At 31.7% G+C, this 17194-nt stretch overlaps 1 protein-coding gene across 1 annotated transcript in view; it reads right to left on the bottom strand.

Annotated features, from left to right (window-relative positions):
• Positions 1-12414: 12414 nt before the first annotated feature.
• LOC107474445 (probable inactive shikimate kinase like 1, chloroplastic) overlaps positions 12415-17194 on the bottom strand; it is a 5809-nt gene continuing 1029 nt past the window's right edge. Inside the window, exons 2-10 of the mRNA XM_016094064.3 lie at positions 16755-16801; positions 15964-16018; positions 15803-15875; positions 15625-15712; positions 15262-15344; positions 13904-14003; positions 13754-13832; positions 13563-13627; positions 12415-13012 (exon numbers count right to left, since the gene is read on the bottom strand). Coding sequence (XP_015949550.1) covers positions 12944-13012; positions 13563-13627; positions 13754-13832; positions 13904-14003; positions 15262-15344; positions 15625-15712; positions 15803-15875; positions 15964-16018; positions 16755-16801 — 659 coding nt within the window. The 3' untranslated portion in view covers positions 12415-12943. The remainder of the gene's footprint in view (positions 13013-13562; positions 13628-13753; positions 13833-13903; positions 14004-15261; positions 15345-15624; positions 15713-15802; positions 15876-15963; positions 16019-16754; positions 16802-17194) is intronic.

Genomic DNA, 17194 nt, shown 5'->3' with positions numbered 1-17194 from the left:
TTGGCACATAATCCTTACCATTCGAACATATCTCAACACCATTATCTTTCCTGCAGCCATCAACAACATACACCGAGCAATGCTTGACAGTCTGTGACACTAATAACCTACCCATTCTCATGGCATCTCCATTACTCATCAACTCTCTAAGACTTGAGCTTAATTGACAGCTTGATGCATAGTACCATATCTTAGCATACCTTTTGTACCCTAACTTCTGCAACTCACTAACTATTTCTTGCAAACTCCATTCATCGAGCTCAAAATGCATATCTTCCAACACCCTTCCCCTCAAATATTCTAGCTCATTCCCTATATCATGAAACTTGCCACTATGATGTATGTCTATGGTAAATTTCGAATCTCCATCACTATATTAATAAAAACAGAAACAGAATCCATTTAAAGCAGCATCATCACAGCAACATCAACCAACAATCAAGAATAAACAAAATTCATCATCAACAAAACTAATTTATAGGTCAATTCACTAATTAACAAAATTTCTGTACGTAAATATCCATATTGTAAATCCTAAATAAACCATTATATCAAAACAATCCAGAATTCAATTCAACAAATAGATAATCAACCAATGCCATATTTTTTTAAAGAGTAATACCCCAAATAGGTCCCCAAGAAATTTACCATCCGACAGTTTTGTCCCCCACAAAATTTAACTAAGATTTTGACCCTGAGGTTCTCACATATCCCCCAAATACGTCCCCAAAACCGTTTGATCCGGTTAAAGTGGTGACGTGTCAGGTCAATTGTGACATGTCACCTTTAGGACATTTTGGTCCCCATCCACGGTGGACAAAACGACGTCGTATTGGAACCAGTGGCAAAACGACGTCGTTTCAGGGAGGACAAATTCGTCCCCACTTAGACAGAGAATACAAACGGCGTCGTTTTCATGTTGGGGACCTATTTGTCTTATAATAGTATCTTAAGGGACCTATTTGACCTATAATTTGTGATGTTAAAAGAAGCTATATTTACTTCAACGCAAACTTTAAAAACACATTGACATTGGTATGTTCATTTATCAAAATGGTAACATAAACCTGAGAACTCAAACATGTTAACCACACAAATATTTGGCTTCAATAGCAACACAAACCAAATCAAGTCAAAGAAGGTTTATTTTCTTTAACACAAACTAAACGAAACCATTCTAAATAACATAACGTCTTCTTCCTCCAACATAACAAAAGGTGGTAACATAACTAAGACAACAATTTTCACACTAATTCTTAGAAGTATCATTTCTTGAAAGACTGGTTCAACCCTCATGTGCAACAAGTGGCACAGTATCTAAGTTGTTCAAATTCATTCCAATACGAGGGTTGAACCAGTCTTTCAAGAAATCATGCTTGTAACAGCTCGGACCACCCGCTAGCACGATATTGTCCACTTTGGCACACAAGACCTCACGGTTTTGCCTTTGACAATAGGGATGCTAGCCGAAGGCCCCCACACTCACTCGTCAAAACGCGTCATGCTAGGGAGAGGTATCCACACCCTTATAAGGCATGCTTCGTTCCCCTCCCCAACCGATATGGGACCTTACAATGCTTCTAAGAATTAGTGTGAAAGTTGTTATCTTAGTTATGTTACCACCTTTTGTTATGTTGGAGGAAAAAGACGTTATGTTATTTAAAATGGTTTCCTTTAGTTTGTGTTGAAGAAAATAAACCTTCTTTTAACTTGATTTGGTTTGTGTTGCTATTGAAGCCAAATATTTGTGTGGTTAACATGTTTGAGTTCTCAGGTTTACGTTACTATTTTGATAAATGAACAGACCAATGTCAATGTGTTTTTAAGGAGTTTGCGTTGAAGTAAATATAACTTTTTTTAACATCACGAATTATAGGTCAAATATGTCCCCTAAGATACTATTATAGGACAAATAGGTCCCCAACATGAAAACGACGCCGTTTGCATTCTCTGTCTAAGTGGGGACGAATTTGTCCTCCCTGAAACGACGTCGTTTTGCCACTGGTTCCAATACGACGTCGTTTTGTCCAGCGTGGATGGGGACTAAAATGTCCAAAAGGTGACATGTCACAATTAACCTGACACGTCACCACTTTAACCGGATCAAACGGTTTTGGGGACGTATTTGGGGGATATGTGAGAACCTCAGGGTCAAAATCTTAGTTAAATTTTGTGGGGGGCAAAACTGTCGGATGGTAAATTTCTTGGGGACCTATTTGGGGTATTACTCTTTTTTAAAAAAAATAAAATTAGCATAAACATCAAGTTTTAAAATTGAAAAAAGAGGCTTTTTTTATCACCTGTTTGAAAAAAGTTCAAGTACAGCTGTACAGGGAGATGGAGCAGAGACACAACACGGGGACGGGAGGCCAGGCGCTACAAGGCTCGGCACTGTGCGGCGCAACGACATTAGGAGAGGGGCTTCACCGTGAGGGACGACGACGGCTTGGACGGACAAACGGCGGAAAAGACCTCCGAATAGAACAAAGCAGACTAGACCAGCGTAGAGGGAAGGAGGCAACGGACAGCAGATCACCAAGCGTCTGTTGCAGATGACGCCAGAGACGGACACCGACGACGGACCGACACATGAGACGCACGAGACGAGGGACGCGATCTCCATAGATTTAGGGTTTTTTTTTCTTTGGGATGAAATGTAAGGGGTGCTTTTGGTATTTTGAAAAAATATATATTTGTTAAGCTAGCCACTCCAACTAAATGATAAGAATATTTGTTTTATACCAAGAATATTTTGTTATCTTAAACGTTATACTTACGGCAGAGATTTAATTAAAAAAAATTTAATGTATAAAAATTCAATTAAAAAAATATATAAAAATCTAATTAAAAATTCAGTAAAATTATAAAGAGCTGCAAAATAATTATTCTGTTAATGAAGAGTAGTTGTCGTTGTCACAACCGGCAATTACTTCACATTTTCTAGAGAAATGTTAGTTACATGTGAAATAGAAGTTATTTTAATTTAGTTAATGTAATGTAGCCTCTTTACACTAATAAAGTCAAGTATTCCCTTGTGTCACCTTACAGCCTGAAACAAGTGTCAAAAGAGAAGCAAAGTGTCAAAAGAGCGTAAAAGAATGTGCGTGTTACACAAATTGAATGATGGCTTTTGTCGTTGTATTGTGCATATTACATAGCTATTGTGCATATTACATAGCTATAGAAACGACAGAAGCACAGCGATTGAAATATTAAAATATTAACATGTAATTAAAAGATTAAATGATGCTTGTGTATGTAACAACCTTTCTTTTAATAAACAATAGGATAAAAAAACAAAGAAAAAGAATTACATAGAAATAACACAACAAAACCCTTCCCGCCAAAAACAAAGGTAAGTTTGAATGAATTTTTGAAAAAATATTTATTTTTTATTTTGTAAAATGATTTTTTAACAAAAAAAAAGTATTTCATATTCGATAAATTTTAAAGAAGAATTTTCAAATATTAAATGTAGTTTTAGCTTTATTTGAATAAAAAATATTTTTTAATTGAATTATATAAAAAGATGTGTCAAAAATAAAGCTTGCATTATTTCAATTTTTAAAAAACTCCTAAGTTATATTCATGATTTTACAAAGGAAAAGTATAGGATATTAGCATATTATCTGTCAACTTATTGTCAATAATAATTAATTATTATATTTTAAATATATATATAAAGAGACACATCTAGAAAATATATCTATAAAGACACTTCTATTAAACACAGTTATAAAAAAATATTTTTATTAGACACATCCACAAAGACACTTTCATTAAACACAATTATAAATAAGAGTTGGTAGAAGTTGGCAGAAATGATGTTGATAACGTAGCAGGATTGTTTTACAAAAACATGATATTCTTATTGCAATTATGCATAACTAAAAACAAATATTTTATTCTAATTTAAAAAAAATAAAGAAAGAAACATTTTAGAATTAAAGTAAAGCTCATAATGAACCACAAATAATAAGAAAGTAAAGCTATGCAATAAAATCTAAAAGGGAAAAACATATACCAAGAAGATGTGTTACTAGTAGAGGATAGTCTTAGAAAGTATTTTTGTTCTAGATTGAAATGATGACGAATATAAAAAAAAAAATTGAGAGAATATGTAAATATAAATGTGGAATGAAAGTAGAATTTGGAGGAAAATTAGGATTTGGAGGAAGAACGAAAATTTTGAGAGACAAATTAAGATTAACAATATAAATTGTAATTATTGATTACGGTTAAAGATTTTTTTGTAAAAAATAATTAAAAACTGTTTTTTTTTAAAGACAGGTATTGTCAATTTTTAGAAAAAATAATTAATTTATTTTTTTAATAAAAGTAACTTTTTTGAAAAATACATTTAAATACGTTAAAGTTTAATAAAAATAATTTATTTTTCTAAAAGGTAATTTAAAAAAAAAAAACTAAATTTTTGACCAATTTTAGTAAGAAAACTTGCACAGAAACTTGTTTTTCTGTAGTATAGTTGAGAAAAACTTCTGGAAGATTATCAAATAAAATCTCTAATGGCATTCGTAAAAGAAGTAGTATTGCATGCAATTCTTGGGAATCCTGAAAGCAAAGACTCAGTTCATCGCAACTTTAGACTCTAACTCGACACAAACAATTCCAACATTAACAAGAAGCTCTACCGCACACCATTAACAATAAATCCATCCGTGTTATTTTGACACAGCTAAAGTGGGAGGAGACCAACGAACATGGTGGACAATAAATCTTCGAATGCTATTGCTAGTTGTCCAACACTACTACATTGTTTCTCGTTACCAACGGTCAGACTTGTTAGCTCTATATGATATCTTAAAATGCATTTTAATACATTTAAATATAATTTAATAATTTTATTTATGTATCATTAACATTTGCACAAGTTAAAAGTGATTTGACATTTAACATTGTTTAAAGAATGTGGAGACAGAGACCAAAAAGTATTTTCAAGAAATTTTTAATTTGTCTATACATGAGATCCAAATTCTTAAAGAAAGAGAGAATTCTGATAGAACAAATCAAGAGTTATACTTTCATATTTTTAAAAATTCTGTATTTTATCTTCTTTTTTTTCTTCTATCCTATAAGAAATTTTATTTTTTAGATTCACATTTTAATTTAGGTACATCATAATTTCATATCTAATACTAATCTATGTTTATTTTTATCATACTCTGAATAATCTCAGAGAACCAAGAAAAATTTTGTCAACTATGTGGTAAAAATTGAAAATGTCATTCTTGTTTTTCATTTTATGAGTTCTTGAATGCTACAGATTTTTATTGCTCTATTAGTGGTATCTAGTCTTAAGAAGATTTATGGAAAGAATATTTAAGATTCTCAATTCAAGATGTAATTTGATCTAAATCTTGCCTAAGTAGGTCAAAAGAAGTTCTAATATTTTTGGTTAATGAAGTGTCCAACCGAATCACTTCATAGCCTAAGAAGGTATGAGTCAAGAATATTTAAGGTTCTTAAATTGGTTAAGAGTCAATCTAAATTATTTCACAATCTTAACAAAACTAAGAAAAATAATATCTAACATTTTTAAATTAGTGATATTTTCAATTCAACTCCTGACTAAAAAGGTCAATAGAATATATAAGGTTCTTGGTTAGTACGATATATATTCAATTGAATCTTGCTCAAAAGAACAGTAGAATATCAATGTCCTTAGATTGCACTGCAATTCAATTGGAATCAAAGTTATAACTTGTGAATGTTTTGTACAAATAATATATTTGAGGACTGAATAAGCAATAAAAACTATCTATTGGTAAAGTGAGTGATTAATTACTATTTAATTAATAACCTATATCATATATAAACTCTATTATTTTAATTTAAAAGTGATTAATTACTCATTTTACCACTTTACCAATTCTCTTAAGAATCTTAATTTGGCATGATTAGGGGAATAGACATGGATTGAAATAAGAATTTTTAACATATGCTTAGTTAGAAGTTTAACTTTATTAAAGATTCAAGTTATAGTCTATTTATCCAAATGAAACTCTTACCTTTGCTTGACCCTATTATAACTTTTGAAAAAGCCAACGTGATATTGCATTCATACATTGAATTTCTTCCTTTGTGATTGTTAGAAGAAAAAATTTTCGAAAAGCAAGGTTAGGTCAAAGCCCTACAACCCACCCATGGGAAAAAAAAATCACATATTCTTTTTTATCTTCATCCTTCATGAGATTGTCAAAGAAAAGGAGCTCCTCACCTGAAAGAATGGAATTACCTAAAATCACAAACTCATTGGCAGCACTTCCATCAAGAAATTTACCTCCAAAAAAGTTCCTCGGATGATAATTTTCTCATACCTTTTACAAAGTTGATTTCACAAATTGTTCTATGGATAATATGGCCAAATCCTCTATGTTCCACTTCTTGCATTAGAGTGATACGATTTTAGAAATATTAAGTTCCATCCTTCCAGCCATTTAGCCTCTGTCTCAATTATAAATTGAAAATATAGTTTATAAACCCTTTCATGGAAAAGGGACACCGCAAGATATTTGCCAAGGTTGCCTTTCTCTTGCATGCCCAATGTCACAAATTTCCAGGTGCTTGGCTCTTTGAACATTTTTGGTGAAAAAAAAAAAATTCTTGATTGCGTTCGAGCTAATGCAATAACTTTGAAGATTATCTCTAATCATCATTGTCTGGCTAGTGGAAACTATGGTGAAGAGTAAAAGATTATCTACAAAAGAAAGGTGAGACAATCTTGGCCCTCCTATGCAAAAAGAGTCAGACTCTCAATTTTTATCATTAATTGATTTAATAATAAGATGAGAAATTTCGCATTGCATAAAACAGAGAGATAGTAGAGAATGGTTCAACCTTACAAAAACTACAAGAGGAGATGAAACCTTATTACTAAGAATGAACTAATTAACATTCATTAGATTTTATGATCCAAGATCATTAAACACAATTTAAGGTTCTTGATTTATTTTTTTTTATCCTTTTTGGATCTTGGACATAACGGGTAATATGTATACTAAAAAAATTTGCTACATCTTTATAGGCTACTAGTGTTTTAGTCCATAATAACATTAGAAATGTAAATCTTTTAAAATTATGTCGATTTTGTCTGATATTAGAAATTGTGGTACAAAAGATTTTTAAAATCAAACTACTTTTATAAAAAAGTTGTAGGGAATAAAAATTTTCGTCGGCTAAAAAGATTAGGGTCTCCGTAGATAAAAAATTAAATAATAAACTTTTTATTTATTATTTTCATATGAAAAAAAGTTTAATTTTTTCTAATAATTAATTTTAATTTTCATTATCTAAAACATGAAAGAATTTAATGAGTATATTTTTACATTTGATTAAGTGTTAAGTCTGTCACACAAATAAAAATAATTAATTTTCATACTTCTTATTCAAAAAATTTATAAAATTAACTCTAAATTAGTATAAAAAAATTTATATTGATACTTATAAAATTAACTCAAAATCATTTTTTCGAAACAATTGAATATTGATTCTAATTATTAATCACATTAGTATTTTCTCCAAATTATATATATTAAATATTTGAAGACAGAAAAGTAAAAATATAAATTAAAAAGATAAGTAATGAAAATTTAAAACTAAATGAAAAAAAAGTATGCATATAATAATATTTTTTATGTGAACAATATTACAGAATTATTTTTAATTATATTTAATTATAAATTTAATGTATTCTTTGTAATTTTGTAAATTTATTTGAATTATATTATTTTATTAATTTTACTTTTTATAGAACAGACATGAGAAAAGAGAAAGAAAGATAAAGAAGAAGGAGAAAATGTGTTTGTTAATTTTGAAGAGAAAGATTTTATTTTAATTGTAATGAAAAAATATATTGTGATACATTTGGTTTGTTAAATTAGTAATATAAATGATAACTTATATATATATAATAGAAATGGTAGAGAGAAATAGAAAAGGGGAGAGAGGTAGATAAGAGGAAGGAGGAAGAGAATTTATTAATTTTAGAAAGAAATATTTCATTTCAATTTTAATAAGAGTGTCATATGACACATTTCGGTTGTTAAATTAGTAATATGATATAGTTATATTTTAATTTTAATTTTATTTAATTTTAATTTTAATTATAATTAGAGAATGTCATGTACATTTTGATTGTCAAATTTATAATTAGTCATTGATAATTGTAACACCCCCATTACCCTAAGCCTTACCTCTAGCCGTAAAGTGAAGGAAAACGAAGCGTCACAACAGATCTAAAGATCATAATATAGTATATATTCAAGAATTTATATAACTAGAAGTCCAATGAAGGAATAAAACTCAAAGTCGCATAAAGTGGAACTACAAAAGGCGAAGCGTTCACACACGATAATTAAACACGTAGGTACGGACAGAACAAGACATAATACATATAAAACTTTGTAGATAGCTCCAGGATATACTAGGTAATAATTAAAATAAATGAGATATATATAAATATGATATACAAAAAGAGGACTAGTCGCAGCCTGCAGAGTTTAGGCCAGCTAGTCAAGCTGAATATAACAGAGTTTTAAAGTTTAAAACAGCAATAACCTATCTCTCAAAGTTTTCAAAAATAAAGCCTCTAAGATAACAAAGTTAAATAAATGAAAAGGATGAGAGAGTAACTACATCGAAATAATCAAACTACAAAAGGTGATAAAAGATCCTCCGCTCCGTCACCATCTCGCAACTCATCGAGGTGGGTCACGACCTGCATCTGAAAAACAACAACAACATATGGTATGAGAATCGGAGGTTCTCAGTATGGTAACAGTGCCAAATATGTAAGATATAAGGTTTCGGGATGTCGAAGGCAATCCTAGAACTTCACATCGATATGGATATTCAAGCTTATCAAAGTAAATAACTTAAACTATAAACAATAAACAAGGTTATCTAACCTTAAGGGATTTCTAACTAAAACTAGTCACCATTGTCCCACAGCTTTCACCAACATATCCTCCATACGATCCCATTGCCACCGCCTACCAAACATCCTTAATCCCAGCAGAAGACACAGATAATACAAACAAGTAAAGCACAAGTATTATACATATACAGCAAGTAAATAATTAGCAAGTAGGCATATGATTCATTTAGGCATACTGAAGATAAGAAAAGCAAACAAACACATAGAAGATACATATGATGAATGCCTGTCCTACTGGCCATGAGCTCACGCGTCGGTTATGTTGGCAGACCCGACTTAGATAAGCGGGATTAAACCACCATCCTTGTCCGGAACACGCAAGCAGGATTAAACCACCGTCCTTGCCTCCACAGTAAGCGGAATTAGACCACCATCCTTACTCGGTTACATTCACAACTCAAACTGTAAGCAGGATTAAACCACCGTTCTTGCCAAACACAAGATAATATGCAAGCGGGATCACACTACCGTCCTTGCTCGGAACACAAAATAATATATCATCATTTCTCAATTAATCATAATCATTCTCATCTTCTCAAAAACTCCTTAAAGAAATACTTTATAGCTCACCATTCACTAATTTTCATCCACAACTTTCCAAAACTTAAGTCACTGGCTCTAAACTCGTAACAATTACCCTTTTCAATTCACTATTGTGTTTTTCCTTGATTCAAAGTCTAAATACTAGCTAAGAGGTCTTAAACAAGTGTCACTAAAGTTTACAAACTTGTTAGGAAGGTGAAAAAGTTAAAAATAGATTTTTAGATGAAAAACAGGGCCTGTGCGTACACACGCACCAGAAGGCTTTTCCGACCTGTGCATACGCATGATATTGTGCGTACGCACAACTTGAAACACCCGCTTTGTTCTGTAAAATATATTTTTCTACAAAATTTCGATTTCCATGAAATCTATACCGTTTTAAATCTCTTTGAATTATCTTTAATTTGATACAAAATTTAATCAATTTCAAAAACTGAAACTCAAGATATGATCCACCGAAGTTGGCCCAAAATTTGTTTTTATCAAAAACCTTAAAAACTCAATTTTACCGAAATTCTCAATTCAAATTTAGTTACTCACAACCCAAACAATACCAAAACAACACAAAAGTTCATACCAATTCTCCCTCAACTCAACCATCAATAATATCTCAATTACACCATTCCACACCATCAAAATCATTATTCATCAACATCCAAAATCATCATGAACATTCATAGTCCTTCTTATTCATCAATAACATTACCATTAATCATCATCAATCATCAACAATATCAACAAACTCTCATCAACCATAATAAATCTAAACATTTATCATCAAATTTCTCAACATCAACAAACCTCATAAATACATCATTATCATCATTCATCCTTAAATTATATAATCATCATCATCATTATCCCAATTCAACAAGTTTCCATTCATTTCACACAACACCACCACAACATCGATCATCAACATCATTCTTCAACAACCATCAACATATAATATCACTCCTCAACCATATCCACTCCATACAATATTATATCAATCTCTAAATCACAATTCACATTCAATTAACATATACATTCAATTCAATTCTATCTTAAGGTCAACTAGCCTAAGGTTCACGAAACATTACATATTACATAAAGGAAATCGAAACCATACCTTAGACGATTCCTAATATGTACAAACACCCAAAGCTTTATTCTAACAAGATCAACAAGCCTCAAGCATCAACACCACTTTCAAAACTCACCAACTATCAAGCTATACACATATAACATACCAAGAATTAATACTATGGCTAACCAAAACATCAGATGACAAGAGTTTGAAAAGACTTACCTTATCCAATGATATTAGGGGCAAAACCCGATAATATTCCAATGCTAGATCACCCCTAAACAAACAAAATCACAAAATCTACTCAAGAGATGAAACCAAAAATGCAAAACTGTTAAGACAGGAAACTGGATCACGAGTTTTGAGTTTCTATCTACAAACCTTAGTTATAAATGACGGACTCGGCAAGAGTTTCGTGTGGCTACAAACGGCTCGTCAATTTTTAATCGGAGCACCGTAACTCAAGTTATGGTCACCAGAAGGTAGTTGTGAATAGTAACTAAGCCAAACCCTCTTCCCTCTCTCAACTTCACGAGTTCTCCCTCTCTTTTTGTTAAAAGTGGCTATTTTGCCACTTAAATGGAGTATATATATGTTGGACTTAGACCCGATCCAACCCGTTAGCGTTTTTAACCCGTTTGTCCCACTTTGGGCTAAAACCTTTAAGATTAGTGCCCAGTTTTCAATTCTAAATTATTTTTGTCCTTTCAAAATAATAAATTAAATTTTCCAAAATACGCGATACCGAACAGACTAGAACCGGTAGTACCAGTTTAAGCACCGATATGCATTTTTACAAAATTTTCTGCAAAAGGTACATTTTTTCACTCAGAAAAATCCATTGAATTTAAATTTGACCTTTATATTTTAAAAAGAACACTTCTATATTTTCGAACCTATTCCTGACAATTAAATATTGTTTTATTAAAGCGATTTTACGTGAAAACTCCGGTTCTTACAATAATGATATGTAAGGAAAATAGAGTGGGTAAAAAAATAAGGGAGATAAAAAAGAGAGAGGAGGAGAAAATTCTTTAATTTTAGAGAAAAAAGATTTGATTTCATTTACAATAAACGAATGACATATAACATATTTTGATTGTAAAATTAATTATGTATAATAGATAATAGATATATAATAGATTTTCTTTGAAATTGCTTGTTTTCCTTTGTTGTACTAAATTTGGACCTTAATGACATAAATCACAAGAGTAATATTATAACTTTAGCATAATTTATTATTTTTAATAACTAATTAGCTAGTAATATTAAAAGTATTGACTAAAATCATAGTGTTAAACTATTAGAGTAAAAATATTGAACTTCTAATTAGAAGTATTGCTCAACATAAATTAAATTATTAGCTCTTAATTATGAGCATAGAAAAAAAATTGTCTTAAGTCTTATGGCCCAATTTTTACTTGGTATAGTTGTAGTCCAAAAATGATAAAAATTTATTAAATTTAGTATTAGATTAAGATCTTATAAATAGATTCGATAAATGTTTAAAACCAAATTCAAGTTAAGAACTGATTTTACCGAATTTAGGTACATTCGAGAAGAACAAACCAAAGGGAACAACAAGTACAAGGATTTTTGTAGTTAAAAACTGTTCATTCCCTAGCCTAGAACAAAGCCAAGCCCATTAATGATAAAGACCTATCAAAAGTGACATCTTCCACTTATCCAACCTCTTAAGAAGTTAATACAACAAAGAGGTCCAACTTTACTTATTTAAATAAGTAATTACCTCTTCCAAATCTCTCGTACTATCTCTATTTCATTTAGGGAGATGATCGTAACATACTTTCAAAATAAAAGGTACGATTACCCACCAATAAATGTGGAACTACTAAAAAAAGTGATTATCTATTTTACTATAAATACACCGACACATTTCAGATATATTCATATCCCAATAAACTAAAAACCTACTTAAAACCCTTGCTAACTTAAATATCGGAGTCTTTTATAGGTACCATCCCTACCTCCTCATGAGGAATTCAGACGGCGGCACCTCAACTCCAGTACAAGTCGGACAACGCCCCCTTAAGAAGTCTTGACCACATATTCAGGTCCAAAAACAACCCAGTTTCAAATAACCATCGTAATAAAAACATTGGGTGTTTACTCGATTTGGGAGGTGTTGTTATTTCCAAATTTTCTCGAGCATTTTGGAATTTTCCAAGCTTCCTTGTCGTGTTTGTGCAACTGTTTAAAAGAGCATAATCACTACTAAAGGTTTGTTATGTAATGATCCGCCACTCTCATAGTGTGAAGCTATATATAGTAACAAATCCTTTGGTACATATTTCAGAGTAAAACAACTTATCGAAAGTAATTTCAAGATAAGACATGAAACAAGCCATGTTTAATTAGAACGGTCTTGCAGCCTCTTCAAGCATCTTCTTCACTCTAGTCAACTTCTGGATCTCCCTTAGCGCCTAAAATTAATGAGATATTGAGAATTATAATACTAATCAACCAAAACATAGCAGCATTAAGTCAATTTGGATAGTTTAAAAATGGTGGCGAACACTAATTCGGTACCCGTGGCATCAGAAAGATTATAGATGTTTGACAAAATGGTCTAACCATGAATAAAATCACGGCGGTTGTGAAGAAGCATAATATCCAACCATGATCATTTTGTCAAACATTCATACTCTTTCAAACAAGACAGGAGACTTTCTTTCTTCTGGGATCTATTTTGTCAGGCTGCATAATCTTTCAAGTATCGTTTTGGTATTATAGGTACAACTGTGCTTCAAATTAGTTTTGTATTCTTTAACCAGAGTAAAAGTCATTTTGCACTTCAAAAGATATGATTTTGACAAAATGAATCAAACTTGAATAAGTAAAATAACTAAATGTTTGGTTCATTTTGTCCATTTTGTTCATTTTGTCATTTACATTCTTTAGCGTTCATTTTGTCAAAATTGTAATCTTTCGAGATGGAAAATGGATATTTGCTCCTTTAACGAAAAGGTTAACCTCTAATGTCATCTCTTCGATTGTAATGTCATCAAAATTATCACACCCCAACCTAGAAGCAACTTCTGCAAAAACATAGAAGCCATCAACATTGGAGACAAACTTCGTAAACCATATATCAGTTCTTCAACACCTCTCTCTCTGCTGGGAGAAAAATCAAAATACTACCAACCAGGAAGGTCACTACGTACTTTGAACTGAAATAATTGCATCAGCTGTAGCATATCCATCCCTGTATTTGTTGTATAATGCAGCTAGTTGATCTGTTACCTATATGGTTCGTGAAAACAATAAGATTTACTGAAAGTTTTAGCTTGTAAAGTTAAGAGTAATGAATCAACCTCAGGGTAAGATCCTGATGATGATGCTTCACATACATCCCTAGCCATGATGTCTAGCGGAACATCTATCCACAAGGAAATCCCGTGTCTCAGAAGTGCCCTATGTCAAGGTAACAGCAAGTGGAAAAATGAAAAAATAGCTTTTTGACAGAATAAACAAGAACAAGATTAGTCGAACATGGGGAAGGCATACAACAAAGCTACACTTGGTTTCAATTCCAGGACGGTGGGGATAGGACAAATTTGTGTCTAAATCATATTTGGTTATAATAGACAAAGCTTAAAATAAGAATATTTTGAAAGGTAAAGTGGAAAAATATTTAAAAAGAAACGAAGGCATGTTCGGAATACAATTTTATTAATCAATTCCTCCCTCTCAATCCCAATCTTTCACATGGTGGTGGTCTCGTGGAACACATTTTTCTCCCTCTATCTCTATCCCATGTCCTGGTAATAGAACTCAAATTTTTTAATTATAATTGTATTTATTTTTAGATTTTGAGTTATATTCTCCCACTTTTCATGAAATTTTATTTGATTCTATATTTTGTCCGCAAATTGTGATAATTGATAAATTATATGAATTTTGCCTTTATTTTAAAAGTATTTGGTCTTAATATCCAACTAGTACCACTAGCATGTTTTTTGTTTACATTGAAATACATACACATAGTTAAGATAAGATGCATTACAAGGGGCTACAATGATCGAATTGGAGCAAATTTGGAGTCATTGAAAGGAGAACTCAAACTCTAAAACTTTCATTTTGATTCTTGATTGCTAATTGCTAGTTTAGACTTGACGAAAAAATCAAGAGATTATAATTATAGAGCATTGATTTATGCATGCCCATGTTTGTTGAAATGTCAAGTTGAGAATAAGTTATCCAACCAATAAGAATCCTCATGATAGAATTTCCAATTCTTGAACTATCTTTAACTTTATTTTCTTTTCAATCTTACTTAAAATTGTCTTATATTTTCTTGCACAAAATCAAACACCTTTTTAAATCCAATCAACTACAATACACCCTTACTTCACGAGACGACCCAAGTTACATTATGACTACATAAACTGTGATATAATTTTGGTTTAAGAGCAAGTGCGACCAAATGTCTTTTATCCCTACATGTCATGGTCCCCACTATCCTTTGACAATAACCAAATGCAGCCTATAGCCTTCTCCCATGATGCCATTGCACCCAACTATGAATCATGTTTGTACTTAGCCCATTTATACTTAAATCCCTTTTGGTGATTAACATATTTCTAAATATTCAAGAAAAACAAACTCCAAACTCCAGCAAAAACATTAAAGGACGAAAAAAAAGATCTGGCCAGGAATTAGAAATCCATACAGATTAGTTGAACTTTGAACTGCACCGTTGCCAGCACAAACTACTAGTCGGCCCATAGATGACAATTGCTTCAACACTTCAGTCTGAGCCATTTGACATGTGAATCATAAGTACCTCATATTCTGATTGAACAACTCTGGACCATTTGACATGTGAATCATAAGTAACTTATATTCAAACTTATCAACTTAGAAGTCAGAAGCGGATTTTAGGATGCATGTAAACCTTGTTAATTTCAAGAGTTAGCTTTGTTAAGGGACACAATGTTCTGATGCATAGATCACTAACAATAGAAACTTGGTAACAGTTTAGCAGGTATCCAATTAAACGCACGTAACCTTTAAACAAGTCTAATACAATCACCTCAGATTCATGTAAGGCCATTTCATCTTTCTCTCTAAAGGATTTTGCAGCAGGTGCACCACCAACAGCTTCTTCAACCAAACTATCACTGAATAGAGTAAATAAAATATCAAGTTTAGGTAACATTTTGGAGCTACGTTTAATTCTTTAAAACTTTTATCAGAAAGTAGAAAGGTACCTGTCAAAATAATAATATCGTAACATATCAGCTAGCATCTTTCCTAAACTGGTTTTCAGGGAATTTTGCATGCCTTTATCAAATAGTAGACACACAGTTAATGGCGTCATAATAAGCAACAAACTTTCAAAGCAATTAATTGCATTATAAGCCATTCTTACCAACCAGAAAAATAGAAGTCCCTTTTAGCTCGGGGGATACATCTGCTGCTTGTTTCTGAATCAAAACTTTGTTAAAATGTGTATATCCATCCACAACAAAGAGAAAAAAAGAGTACTTTCAAGTTTAAGCCAGTAGAAAATTTCCTATATACCAGTATTTTATGAAGCTGATCCCAACTAAGGGGATAAGAACAGATTGGTGAATTGGAATGACGTAAGAAATATCAGCTAACTTAAAACTTGCTTACTACCACTAACCAGTGCTCAACTAATTCCTAACAAACTTCAACAACTGGTGCTGAGTGGCATTGTTAAATAACAGAGAAAAGGAAACTGTGATGAAGTTAAATAAGTTATATTTACATCAAAATGATTTTTCAATGTAAGATTCACATCCTAGGAAGGTGAAAACATTCCACGAACTACATGCCCCTTAAGCGGAAGTGTTAACATAAGACAAAGTGCATCAGGATATGAGGGTGTGAGTAGAATATTGTAATAGGATGAAATTAATGGAATCAGCTTTGGAGAAGCATAGCTGCTCCGATTACTCAATCCCTCTTATCTTCTATATAGCAAGCTAATCCCTTTCCTTCAACCCTATTCCATCACCAGTATCCGATAGAGAGAATCTGCTTTCGTAACTCATGTAATTTTGTTATTTCTTTCACACAAGTTTTTATGATCAATAAATTTCTTTTCACAGAAGTTTTTATGATCAATAAATTTGTTTTTTTATTTAAGTCAGCTCTAGTTCCTACTGAATTCAACAAGAATGAATATCATCTCACCTTTACTGCAAGAGATGAATCCACAGCACCCACCTTACTCCCTGTAGCTAAGGTAGCATCCAAAAAATAGGAGAAGAATAATGCAGCATTAGCACATTAGCTCCCAACAAACAAGACCCATTCTACCACTTATTCAGAGAAATTATATATGCACCACTTTTATGCACACCGAGCATGAAAGAATTATCGTATTTTAGTCTTGTTAATCATTATCCCTAACTAATTAAACCTAATATGCTTGAAAATGTGCCACAGTATAGCAGTGTGAGTTTCTTTAGCATCTTATAAAACTGTTGAAGCACTTACTCCCTATGGAGTATTGACATTGACACGGACACCAACACAATACAATAGAACACAGGCAGACACACCAAATTTTTCAAACAACCAATATTAGTTTTTTGAATCCTATTAACACTATATCTAAGTCATGTTTGAAG

This window comes from Arachis duranensis, chromosome 2, assembly GCF_000817695.3.
Source record: "Arachis duranensis cultivar V14167 chromosome 2, aradu.V14167.gnm2.J7QH, whole genome shotgun sequence".
Taxonomy (NCBI): Eukaryota; Viridiplantae; Streptophyta; class Magnoliopsida; order Fabales; family Fabaceae; genus Arachis; species Arachis duranensis.
This window is presented reverse-complemented; position numbering and strand designations above follow the sequence as displayed.